The 13,487-nt window shown below is 40.3% G+C and overlaps 1 protein-coding gene across 1 annotated transcript; it reads left to right on the top strand.

The window, feature by feature from the left end:
• The first annotated feature begins 9,687 nt into the window (after positions 1 to 9,687).
• On the top strand, positions 9,688 to 13,487 carry LOC110937310 (UTP--glucose-1-phosphate uridylyltransferase). Its single transcript, XM_022179710.2, has 16 exons — positions 9,688 to 10,409; positions 10,530 to 10,712; positions 10,797 to 10,891; positions 10,970 to 11,060; positions 11,170 to 11,230; positions 11,313 to 11,390; positions 11,467 to 11,511; positions 11,603 to 11,701; positions 11,784 to 11,841; positions 11,993 to 12,077; positions 12,161 to 12,203; positions 12,290 to 12,373; positions 12,574 to 12,672; positions 12,781 to 12,885; positions 12,992 to 13,063; positions 13,143 to 13,487. The coding sequence occupies exons 1-16, from the start codon at positions 9,955 to 9,957 to the stop codon at positions 13,173 to 13,175; spliced, it is 1,686 nt and encodes a 561-aa protein (XP_022035402.1). The 5' UTR covers positions 9,688 to 9,954; the 3' UTR covers positions 13,176 to 13,487.

The following is a 13,487-nucleotide window of genomic DNA, read 5'->3' as shown; positions in this document are numbered from 1 at the left end:
CCTTATAAACAAACTCGGACATACAAGCATACTCTTATAAAATTCGGACCCCATGTGCATCACATATATAAATTCGGACCATGTTAAGCATTTTAAAAGTCGGACCATAGGTAACATCACAAAAGTCAGACTAAGTAACATCACAAAGAAATTCGGACTAGGTATCATAAAACTCGGACCCCCTTATGGAATATCAAAACTCGGATCCATGTTTTCCTTAATCAAAAGTTCGGACACCACACTACACTTAAAATTCGGACTGCACAACACAATTCAAAAGTCGGACCTCTTGTTTACCCTAAACAAAACTCGGACTAGGCCAATTACATAAAATTCGGACCATCATGCCCCTAAAACTCGGACTCCATGTTATTTATACAAAAACTCGGATCTTCATGTATACTAACCAAGAATTCGGACCCTTATAAGCATATAAAACTCGGACATATGAGGCATGTCATTCAAAAGTCAGACTAGGGTAAAACACGGACATATGATGTTCATTTATATAATTCGGACCCTATAGTGTTTAATCAAAACTCAGACTATGCATCTCAAATAAAACTCGGACTTTGTGACTTCACAAAACCCTGACACAATTCTCTGGACTAAAATCATGCGAGTATTCAAGTTCAATGTAACAGTTACGTTCTTCGATCAAGAAACCCTAATTTCATACATTGGCCAGTGCTGTAATCCAATTAACAATCAACAGTTCTAACATATCATGCATCTTAACATCAGGCAAATGATTACCCAACTAATCATAACCATTTCACAATAACCAGAATTGATCAATAAACACAGAACCATTACATGTAGAACTAGGGTTTTGCATGAATCACATAATCAATGATTAACAACAAATAATCTTTAAACTTTTACCTTAGATTGATTCTAGATGAAGAGAGGGATCAAGAGTGATGATTGAGAGCTTGAGCCAATGATGAAGAAGATGATTGTAGGAGAGGAGGATGTGAAAGTACGTATGTTGATTTTTGTGAGATGATTAGTGAAGGAGGTTAGGGTTAAGAGTTGTTAAGATTTCACTAACTACTCTACTCACCCCTAAGTATCATCTTTTACATAAAACACCCATCACAATATAATTTACAGTTTCATCACCAAGTTCATGTATTTGTCAAATCTTTAACACATAACCATGCACAATCACAATACACTTTATTGAACCAAAACGTATACAGTTACAAAGCAAACCAATTGTGCAAGTAAACAACTAAACAAACAGTGAACTTGCAATAAATGCGAAAGTGGAATCTCGGAAACTCGAGTTGTCACATTATCCCCAACTTGAAAGAAATTTCGTCCCGAAATTTAGCATGCGGTTACTGAGGAAGCTAGGTAGGTTGCATCGTTTACTGGTTTTCCTGGGGTGTCACATCATCCCCCGTTGATTTGGAATTTCGTCCCGAAATTCTGTAGTAGCTTCAGCCTCAGTAGTGGTTGCACGGTTTTCGAATAACTGGGGATACTTGAGTTTCATTTGGTCTTCTCGTTCCCATGTGAACTCTGGGCCACGACGGGAGTTCCAACGAACTCGTACAAGAGGTATTCTAGTGTTCTTGAGGACCTTGACATCCCGGTCCGTGATTTCAACGGGTTCCTCGACGAAATGCAACTGTTCGTCGATAGTGAGTTCCTTCAAAGGAACTATGAGGGTCTCATCTGACAGACACTTCTTCAGATTCGACACGTGAAAAACATTGTGAACTGCACCGAGTTCAGCTGGTAGATTCAGTTTGTAGGCCACTTTGCCTATTCTTTCAATGATCTCGAACGGTCCAACGTACCGCGGATTGAGCTTGCCCCGTTTACCAAAACGAACTACACCCTTCCAGGGTGAGACTTTGAGTAGCACTCGATCCCCAACTTGGAACTCGAGTGGTTTCCTACGCTTATCAGCGTAACTTTTCTGACGGTCGCGAGCTGCCGCCATGCATTATCGTATCTGTGCAATACGTTCAGTAGCATCAACTACCATTTCTGGACCTGTGATCTGACTATCCCCCACCTCTGCCCAACAGAGAGGTGACCGGCATTTACGTCCGTACAATGCCTCGAATGGAGCGGCTTGTATGCTGGTGTGGTAACTGTTGTTGTATGAAAACTCCACTAAAGGGAGATGTTTTTCCCAGCTGTTGCCGAAATCGATAACACACGCCCGAAGCATGTCTTTCAGAATCTGGATAGTGCGCTCAGACTGCCCATCCGTCTGAGGGTGATAAGCTGTGCTCATGTCTAATCGAGAGCCAAAAGATTTGTGCATTGCCTGCCATAGTTCTGAAGTGAATCGTGTATCCCGATCCGAAATAATAGAGGTTGGCACTCCGTGCCTCAAAACAACTTCCTTCAAGTAGACGTCTGCTAAGGTAGAGAACTTATCCGTTTCTTTGATAGCCAAGAAATGAGCAGACTTTGTGAGTCGATCTACGATCACCCAAATAGTATCATTCCCACGCTGGGATCTAGGCAGGCCAGTAACAAAATCCATGGAAATTTCTTCCCATTTCCACTGTGGTATCTTGGGTTGCTGAAGTAGGCATGAGGGTTTCTGGTACTCCGTCTTGACTCTCGCACAGGTCAAACACTTGCCGACGTAAGTTGCTATGTGGGCCTTCATGCTAGGCCACCAATATGTAGTTCTGAGATCGTGATACATTTTATCCGAACCTGGATGTACCGAGTAGCGAGACTTGTGAGCTTCATCCATTACCAGCTCGCGTAAATTGCTATAATGTGGAACCCAAATGCGTCAGTAGGTGTCGTCTTCCTTCTATTCTAATCGTTGCCTTGAGCCACGTAAGGCTTCAGCTCTTACGTTTTCTGGTTTCAATGCTTCTACCTGAGCATCTCATATCTATGCAGGAAGACTAGACTGAATAGTAAGCTGCAGTGCTCGCACGCGCCTAGGTAAAGTATCTTTTCGACTGAGAGCGTCAGCCACAACATTGGCTTTGCCTGGATGGTACTTGATGGCACATTCGTAATCATTCAGTAGTTCAACCCATCGACGTTGATGCATGTTCAATTCCTTCTGCTTGAAGATATGCTCGAGACTCCTGTGATCGGTGTAGATAGTGCACTTGGTACCGTACAGGTAGTGTCGCCATATCTTAAGCGCGAAAACAACAGCTCCCAGCTCTAGATCGTGCGTCGTGTAATTCCGTTCATGAACTTTAAGTTGCCGCGAAACATAGGCAATGACTTTATCCCTTTGCATCAATACACAACCAAGACCCTGAATCGACGCGTCGCAATAGACCACAAAATCATCCGTGCCCTCAGGCAATGAGAGAATAGGTGCGCTGCATAGCCTATCCTTTAGGTACTGAAAAGCCGTTTCTTGTGTATTACCCCAACGATAGGTAACACCTTTCTGTGTCAACCAAGTAAGCGGCTGTGCGATCTTGGAGAAGTCTTTGATGAACCGTCTGTAATAACCCGCCAAACCCAAGAATTGGCGTATTTCCGTTGGTGTACGCGGTGCAGGCCAGTTCCTGATCGAATCTACCTTGGATGGATCAACATGAATCCCATCCCTGTTTACCACATGGCCCAAAAAGTGAACTTCACGAAGCCAGAAGTCGCATTTTGAAAACTTGGCGTACAGTTGTTCCTTTCGAAGAAGTTCCAAGATAAGTCGTAGATGCTGCTCGTGTTCCTCCTGACTCTTGGAATAGATCAGGATGTCGTCGATGAAAACAATGACTAACTTGTCTAGATAAGGCTTGCACACTCTGTTCATAAGATCCATGAAGACTGCCGGTGCGTTGGTTAACCCAAATGGCATGACTAGAAACTCGTAGTGGCCGTAGCGAGTTCTGAATGCTGTCTTAGAGACGTCCTCATCCCGGACTCTCAGCTGATGGTATCCTGACCTTAGATCAATCTTGGAGTAGTAGCTCGACCCTTGCAACTGGTCGAACAAGTCGTCAATACGTGGAAGAGGGTAGCGATTCTTCACTGTGACCTTGTTTAGTTCGCGGTAATCAATGCACATCCTGAAGGTGCCGTCCTTCTTTTTCACGAATAACACTGGAGCTCCCCAAGGCGAAGAGCTAGGTCGAATAAAGCCCTTATCCAAGAGCTCTTGTAGTTGCTTCGACAGTTCTTCCAGTTCAGTTGGAGCTAAACGATATGGTGCGTGAGCTATGGGTGCTGCTCTAGGAGCTAGTTCAATCTGGAATTCGACCTGGCGATGAGGCGGTAGACCAGGTAAATCTTCAGGAAACACTTGAGGAAAATCGCGTACAACTGGGATATCCTCTATTCTTTTCTCTTTCGTTGATGCATCAGTAACTAGTGCCAAAATGGCAGTGTGACCCTTTCGTAAACATTTCTGAGCCTTCAGGAAGGAGATGATGCCAACCACAGCACCACTCTTGTCGTCTTGAACTTCGAGAGGTTATTTACCAGATCGGGGAATACGAATGATCTTCTCCTTACATAGGATCTCTGCTTGCTGCTTGGATAACCAATCCATACCAATAACGATGTCGAAACTACCCAGAACTATAGGAATGAGGTCGATGGAGAAAGATGGAGAAAGTCTGACCAGCGTGGATAAGATTACAACCCTGAACTATGTGTGTGGCCTCTTGACTTTTACCATTAGCTAACTCTACGACATGTTTGGTGTTTAGGGTAGTTGGTGCATGTTTTAACATTTGGCTAACTTTCAAAGACACATAACTGGTATCCGCACCCGAATCAAACAATACAGTAACATAAAAGTCGTTTAGAAGAAACTTACCCATAACTACGTTGGGATCATTCCTGGCATCACCCTGCCCCAGCACAAATGCACGACCCCTAGCGCCGTTGTTCCCATCATTGTTGTTTCCCCCATTATTGTTCCCGTTGCCTTGGTTATTGTTGTTGTTGTTGTTCTGGTTTCGGTTCAACTGAGGGCAGTGTCTTTTGAAGTGTCCTTCAGCGCCACAATGAAAACATCCCTTGTTGCCCTGTTGCTGATTCTGTGGTGGTTGGTGTTGTTGCTGATTCTGATTCGCAGGCCGCGGGCTCCTACAATCCTTGGCCTCATGACCCATTTTGAGGCACCTCTGACAGCGACCCTTGTTGCACTGGCCACTGTGGTGTCTGTTACAATTGTTGCACCTTGGGAGGTTCCCTCGATAACCACCCTGCCTGTGACTGCCCGAAGATTGCTGACTAGGGCTCTGATAGTTGTCAGTCTTTCGCTGCTGCACCTGAGACTGAACTGAAGCTGAACCTTTGCTGAAATCCCCCTCCCATTTTTTCTTGTTGTCACTGGGGGTAGCAGGAGTAGCAGAAGTGGTAACGGTAGCAGTAGCGCTAATGCGCTTAGGCAGCCTGTCTTGTTCCACTGCCTGATCCGTGAGGCGATGAGCAAGGCGCTGAATATCCTGGATGTTAGCAAGTTTGGCCGATGTCACGTGGCTTTGAATTTCTGGTGCCAACCCCTTGAGATACAACTCAATGCGTCTGATAGGAGGGTCCACCATAGTTGGACACAGAACGGCCAGCTCGTTTGACCTTTTAGTATATGCCTCAATTTCCGACCCAGTCATCTTCAAATGAAATAACTCCACTTCTAACTTGTGGATGTCGTCGCGTGTGCAGTATTCCCGTTTAATCAGCTCCTTGAAATCATTCCAAGGAGTGGCGTTAGCAGCTGCCAATCCTAAAAGTTGGACTTGCGCATTCCACCAAGTCAGCGCGATTCCTTCTAGTGTGCCAGCGGCGTACTTCACCCTGCAAGCCTCAGGGCATTCACACATTTCAAACACAGACTCGAGCTTTTCAAACCAATGGAGGAGTCCCACTGCTCCCTCCGTGCCACTGAACGTGCTTGGACGACAGTCCATGAAATTCTTGAAAGTGCAAACAGGTGGCTGAGCGTGTTGACCTGTTGTGTATATAAGAACAGGACAAGGTTAAACACAAGAGTTGGTTTAGGAATGTAGGATCTAAAGATCCTAGTGTGAGTTGCGACTGCAGGGTATACCTCCTGCTTGTGCGGCTGCAAGTGCCGCAGCAACTTGTTCGTTGATGAGAGCCGTCAACTGGGCTTGTGTCAAGTTAATGCGTCCAACCATGATCTTTATAGCAAATATAACATATGTGAGAGAGGTTCGCGAATAGTGCGATGACAGAAGAGAGTAAGCACACAAGTGTTCTCAAGCAATAACGAATAGTAGGCAATGTAATCTAAGCATACCACGAGCAAAGTTCTATATAATTCTAGCATGTAGGCAATAAACATAAACCTTATTACCTAGGATGCTGAGTCTTGCACGTGGAGCGAGGCGTCATTGTGGATCGTTGAGCACTGTACTGGTTATAGTCTGGTTTTAATAAAAACGTTTTTCCCTTATTAAAACCGAGTTCTCTATAACCAATGGCTCTGATACCAATCTGTCACACCCCCAAAATCCACACGCGGAGTATCACCGCTTGGGAGCGTGACTGACCAGGATCAAGCCACCAATCATATAGAACAATGTAAATAGTAAAAGTAAATGTAATTAAACCAAACCAATCCATATGAAAGGTGTTCAAAACATAAGTATAAATTCAACGTTTAGCAAAAGCATATGAGTAATAGCCCAACATAAATAAAGTATGCAATGTCATAATGTTTAATCAACGCATTCACGATCCTTGTCCACAACGACCGCGCCTCCCAGTGCAAGCTCCATGTATACCTAACGACCTGCAAGGCTTGTAACAGAGAGTCAACAACTAGTTGAGCGAGTTCACAGAAAGTAAGTTCGTAATAGTAAGTTCGTTTCGTAACGTATGGCTCTACTGGGCCGATAGTATGTTCTATTGGTGGGGGCTTCCCATAGTTGCATATACACTAGACTATTTGTAACCATAAGTGTTCTTCTTAACCCGAGAACAGTAGTACGTACAAGGTTTTACGTAAGTGTCCTTCACAAACCGAGGACAGTGGTACGCGGGGGTTTACGTAGGTTTTACGTAAGTGCCTGACACAACCTGAGGCAGTAGTGAGTGTAAGTTTACCTAGGTTTTACGTAAGTGTCCTTCGCAACCTGAGGACAGTGATGAGTACAAGTATACGTAGGTTTTACGTATGTATCCTGCGCATCCAAGGACGATGGTAGATAGTCTAGTAACAGTGTAAGTACAAATCTAATCCTTCAATCCCATTCCCAATCCCGGGAATCCCATGCCTTGGTAATAGTGTAAACTCACCTTGGTTTGCCCGGTATGCTAAACTATGTGCTCACAAGAAATCAGTCAAGTCCTATAGTTATGCATGTATACACAATCAGTTAAGCTCGCATGGATTTGCATGCAATATATGTCATGAAGTGTGTTTAAGCAATCATCGTCATGAAACACATAACAGTTATTTCACGTTCATCCAATCATGTGTCATATGACAGAGTTAGTGGTTAATTCTAACATAGTTACTCAATAACACACTTTAAGGGTTATCAGGCTAAACAAGATCCACATACTTAACAAGGTTAACAAGCTTAACATGATTATCTTGCTTAACAGGAAATAATAATTAACCATGTAAATCAATTAACAGAGCTAACAAGCCATAAGGTTCGGACCTTGCATTCCTTATAAACAAACTCGGACATACAAGCATACTCTTATAAAATTCGGACCCCATGTGCATCACATATATAAATTCGGACCATGTTAAGCATTTTAAAAGTCAGACCATAGGTAACATCACAAAAGTCAGACTAAGTAACATCACAAAGAAATTCGGACTAGGTATCATAAAACTCGGACCCCCTTATGGAATATCAAAACTCGGATCCATGTTTTCCTTAATCAAAAGTTCGGACACCACACTACACTTAAAATTCGGACTGCACAACACAATTCAAAAGTCGGACCCTTATTCATTGTAAAAGTCGGACCTCTTGTTTACCCTAAACAAAACTCGGACTAGGACAATTACATAAAATTCGGACCATCATGCCCCTAAAACTCGGACTCCATGTTGTTTATACAAAAACTCGGATCTTCATGTATACTAACCAAGAATTCGGACCCTTACAAGCATATAAAACTCGGACATATGAGGCATGTCATTCAAAAGTCGGACTAGGGTAAAACTCGGACATATGATGTTCATTTATATAATTCGGACCCTATAGTGTTTAATCAAAACTCAGACTATGCATCTCAAATAAAATTCGGACTTTGTGACTTCACAAAACCCTGACACAATTCTCTGGACTAAAATCATGCGAGTATTCAAGTTCAATGTAACAGTTACATTCTTCGATCAAGAAACCCTAATTTCATACATTGGCCAATGCTGTAATCCAATTAACAATCAACAGTTCTAACATATCATGCATCTTAACATCAGGCAAATGATTACCCAACTAATCATAACCATTTCACAATAACCAGAATTGATCAATAAACACGATACCATTAACTAGGGTTTTGCATGAATCACATAATCAATGATTAACAACAAATAATCTTTAAACTTTTACCTTAGATTGATTCTAGATGAAGAGAGGGATCAAGAGTGATGATTGAGAGCTTGAGCCAATGATGAAGAAGATGATTGTAGGAGAGGAGAGGAGGATGTGAAAGTACGTATGTTGATTTTTGTGAGATGATTAGTGAAGGAGGTTAGGGTTAAGAGTTGTTAAGATTTCACTAACTACTCTACTCACCCCTATAAAACACCCATCACAATATAATTTACAGTTTCATCACCAAGTTCATGTATTTGTCAAATCTTTAACACATAACCATGCACAATCACAATACACTTTATTGAACCAAAACGTATACGGTTACAAAGCAAACCAATTGTGCAAGTAAACAACTAAACAAACAGTGAACGTGCAATAAATGCGAAAGTAGAATCTCGGAAACTCGAGTTGTCACAAAGATAGTCACAACAACTTCTAGTCGACATCCTTAAATATTCATCACACGCATCACTCGCTGTGTCGCACGCAAGTTGACGGATTGCGGCTGTACACTTTTGTATTCCAGATAATCCAATTTTGCGACTAGCACTTTCTCTTTGTGTGAAAAATGGATATTGGCCTGCAAGATCATTAGAAATTCTTAAAAAAGACGACGGCTCATATGAAACCGACTGTGCATCGTTGCACTTTCAAATTTTTTATTTTTTATTTTTTACAAATTTTGACCTCTTGTCTTTCATTTCTTACACATCATACCTTTAAAAATTACAAGATGGACACTTTCATTTCCATTAATCTTTTTATTTATTTATTTAAACTTTAAGCTTTTTATTTTTACCTTTTTAGAGGTCTTTTTTACGATAATGTTCGTTTCGGTCTAAATTTTGCGAGTTAACATGCTACGTGCGTAGTGGTTCAATGTCTTTACGTTTATTATTTTGCGGTTTAACAATCCTGTCGCAACGCGCGGGTCTTACATCTTATTTTCTATGTTTACGTTTTGGTCTAATATTTGCGAGTTAACACACACTTTTTTATGATAATGTTTTACGTTTTGCTGCAAATGCAAGTTAACACTTTACGTCTTTATTTTATGTTGCTTGACGATCCCGTTGCAAAGTGCGGGTCCTATGTCGACTTAGTTATTCTTATCTTTGTTTTACGTCTTGATATATTTTTTGCAAGTACAAAGCGCAGGTTCTAAATACTAGTTTTTAAAGGTTAACTAATTTTGAGGTCCAATTGAATCACATCAAAACTTAGAGGACGAAATCACAAATATTCCCAACATTAATCCAAAAAGTTTGCATTTACACAATCACGGCTTCTTCACCCTCCCCTCCGCCGTAACGCCACCACCACTGAACCTCCCGCTACCGGAGCTCCGCCACTGAACCCTAGAAACCGAAAACTACAACAACTCGAACAACCTTCATTCCACCACATCAACAACTTAACCAATCACAGTCATCCTTCACATTCTCCACACATTCAACCCAAAATGACGATCCATTCCGCCGTAATCCAAAAACTCCTCCGCACAAACGCTCACTTAGGCCGGCGAGTCGCAGAAAACCACTTCAAAATCTACACCTACGGCTCTCGAAACGGACTCACCATTATCGACTCGGATAAAACCCTAGTTTGCCTCCGTAGCGCCTGCAATTTCATCGGTCATCTTGCAAGCCAAAACGCTAGGTTTCTGTTCGTCAACACGAATCCAGTAGTAGATGAAATCATTGAGCAGATGATTATTAACACCGGCTGCAAAAATGATACCTCGTGGCGCCTGGGAGGGTTTCTGACTAATCGGTTTAGTCCGAAGAGGTTTCGGTCCAGGAATCAGAAGTTTAATTTGACCTCGGTTAATCGGCCGGATTGTGTGGTGATTTTTGATACTGAAAGGAAGAGTTCTGTGATTTTGGAAGCTACTAGGTTGCAGATTCCTATTGTAGGGTTAGTGTTATGATAAATTGATAACATGATTTGTGTTATTTATGAATTATGATGAATGATGAATGATGATGAATGTTTGAATTTAAGTGTAGAGTTAAGGATTTGAGTGTTTGATTATAGGCTGGTGGATCCGAGTATGCCATTGGAGACGTTTAAGAAGATTACGTATCCTGTTCCGGCGAATGATTCGGTGCAGTTTGTGTATTTGTTTTGTAATTTGATTACGAAAACAATTCAATACGAGCAGAAGAAGCTTGCTGCGGCTAAAGGGAACGTGGTTAAGGAAGTCGAGCCGAAAATTGGGTAAGAAGGTGTATAATGTTGGTGTATAAGTTTTGATGTTTAGATGAATAACAAGTTTTGTTGTGGTTGAATTTTGGATTGAAGTGAGGCTGCTTTACCAGCTGGTACGATTAAGATAGATGGTGTAAATGATGAATTGACGGTTCTATCGTACAAAGGGTTATCTCCGGCTTCTGATGGTAATTGTGTAATTTGTTTCACTTAATAATCATTTATGACTATCTTTTTATGCACATGTGATATATTTCTGAATGCAGATCCCACAGAAATCAAGGAGCTTTTGGAAAAACTTGTTGTCGTTAAGATCAATGATAATAAAGGGACCAAGATGGGTTTTGATGGGCCAAAGTATGGGTTTATTATGACCATCAGTTCCTGCATTTTCATAATTCTTGTATTATTGGTGTTAAAGTATATTGAATTATTGATATAATATAGTCTCATGTACTTCATGCAGGTCTGCCATTGAGATTGCTAATGGATTGACATCTCTAGACTTACTTGCTAATTATATTGAGGTTAATTTTTTGAATTGCTACTTTGTGTGAAATTTTAAAGATTTAGGTTCAGTTTAAAATTTATATTTAGAATTGTTTGTAGGTTCTGAACTCAAAATACGGATGCAATGTTCCTCTGCTTCTGATGAATGATGATAGTACACACGATGAGACTTTGAAGGTAGCTTAATTTTATTTATTTCCGTTATTCTGCATATACATGTGTAATAAAGCTGTGTTTTTTTCCTGTCATATAGATTGTGGAGAAACAATCCAACAAAAACATAATTTGTTTAGTCAAGGTTTGTTTTCTTTGAAATCTTTTGATCATTTACGGTAGCTTCTTTTGCTATTCTTGTATCTTGTATCTCACAAGGAAACTATGCATGATAGGATCAACATCAAGAGAATGATGTCAAAATTGCTTTTGACCAGAGGGAAGCTTTGCTTTCCTTAAAGAAGAGTGGTAAACTTGATGATCTATTATCGCAGGTATCATCTATTGAAATCTTTTCTTTCTGTTAGTTTTTATATTATTATTAAGATTACACGATAACGTCAATATCTTTTTCAGGGTAAAGAGTTCATACTGATGCTGAACTCAGATAATTTAGCTGAAGTTGTGGACCTAAGTATCCTTGTCGCTTTAAACTTGTAAAGATTTACAAGTTACTTATTCCACGCAGCTGCAATGTACTAATATGTTATATTGTTATGTACTTATGAACCTAATCAGTAACCAACACTATTATTATGATTTGGGATCCTTATGTTATGTGTTAGATATTCTAAATCACGTGATCAAGAATAAGATCAAGTATTGTATGGAGATAGAAGAGAGGTTTAGGATCGCCACTACAATGAATACGTGAGTATTAAGTTTATCTAATGCTTTTTTATCTGATGCAACTTATTACATTTTTATAATAGTTATTAATCTTGACTCTGCAGGTGGGTAAACATTAATACTATCGCGAATCATCCGGAAACAAAGGTATACATGTTTATGTTTGTGTTGTGTAGTTTTTTGTATTAGATACTGAGTACTGACTTTACGATTTTCTATTCTTTATTTTCCAGTTATTTGGGCCTCCCATTGCTGTAACTATTCCTGTATCTCAAAATCTTCCTGTGGAGGATACATCAGATTTACTTATCTTTAAGGTTATCATCGTGACATTACTATCTGAGGTGGCAATTTCGACCCATTTACATAGGAATGGGTCGATTCAGGCCGTGTTTTACCTGCTAAAAATTATCTTTTTTGACCGTTAACTGCCCCGCCGCCCATTCGGAAACTTTTATTATCCATTATAATTTCAAATCTGACTGATCTGATCTTATACAATCTTATCTTGCTGCAGTCTGATTTGTACACCTGTGACAAAGGCATTCTTATACGCAACGAAGCTAGAATAAACCCTGCTAATCCTATCATAGAATTAGGTCCCGAGTTTGAAAAGGTAACATTTGCAGCCAGTAAATAATTAATTCGTTTTTTAATTCACCTTATTGGATACTTTTTAATTGTTAATCGAATTTTACAGTTACATTCTTTTAAACTCTTTTAGGTAGCGGACTTTGAAAGTCGTTTTAAGTCGATTCCAAGCATCATCGATCTTGATATCTTGAAGGTCTCAGGTGATGTTTGGTTCGGAAGTGGTGTCATTCTCAAGGTACCAAATATGCTCCCACATTATATCATTATACTTGATATTTGTTAGGTTTATTTGTTAGTTTGGTATCTTATTCTTATACAACGCTTTGTTATTAATTACATAGGGGTTAGTTAGCATTAATGCTAGACCAGGCGAGAAAATCGTAATCCCTGATGGAGCTGTACTGGATAACAAGGTACATCTTAAAACTTTCTCCAATCATTTGTTTATAAGTTTAAGTTTCCTTTTTAGTAACTTTTATGCTGCATTTTTAGTCAATCGATGACCAACAAGATCTCTCAGAGTAACAGACCTCCAGCAAAAACAGTTCTTCTATCCTGTGTTACGTCGACCGCAATGCAACACATCTAAAAGGTGCCTGCATTCATTTCCTTTTGGATAAACGCTAATAATGGTTAGTTGTCACCAGGATAACATATAGTGTATTCCATAGACATGCAATTTCACTTGTCTATTGGCGAATTTGCCTAAAGCACAATTTTGTCCCATAGGAGGAGAGGGATTGTACCTTTTATTCTTTTAACTAAGTTGTGAGAGCACTAATTATTGTTTTTTGTTCTTGTGTGATTGGAGCATGATATTGAAGATGCCCTTTAATA

This window comes from Helianthus annuus, chromosome 4 (assembly GCF_002127325.2).
Source record: "Helianthus annuus cultivar XRQ/B chromosome 4, HanXRQr2.0-SUNRISE, whole genome shotgun sequence".
Lineage (NCBI taxonomy): Eukaryota > Viridiplantae > Streptophyta > Magnoliopsida > Asterales > Asteraceae > Helianthus > Helianthus annuus.
Note: the sequence above shows the minus strand (reverse complement) of the source record. Positions and strands in the feature narration are given on the sequence as shown.

What these genes read in the sequence shown, in the direction of transcription:
- LOC110937310 (XM_022179710.2), top strand. Translation starts at nt 9,955, where the DNA reads ATGACGATCCATTCCGCCGTAATCCAAAAACTCCTCCGCACAAACGCT. An exon ending in TTGATGATCTATTATCGCAG is followed by an intron (nt 11,702 to 11,783) that starts GTATCATCTATT and finishes TATCTTTTTCAG; the next exon opens with GGTAAAGAGTTCATACTGAT. An exon ending in GAAGTGGTGTCATTCTCAAG is followed by an intron (nt 12,886 to 12,991) that starts GTACCAAATATG and finishes TTAATTACATAG; the next exon opens with GGGTTAGTTAGCATTAATGC.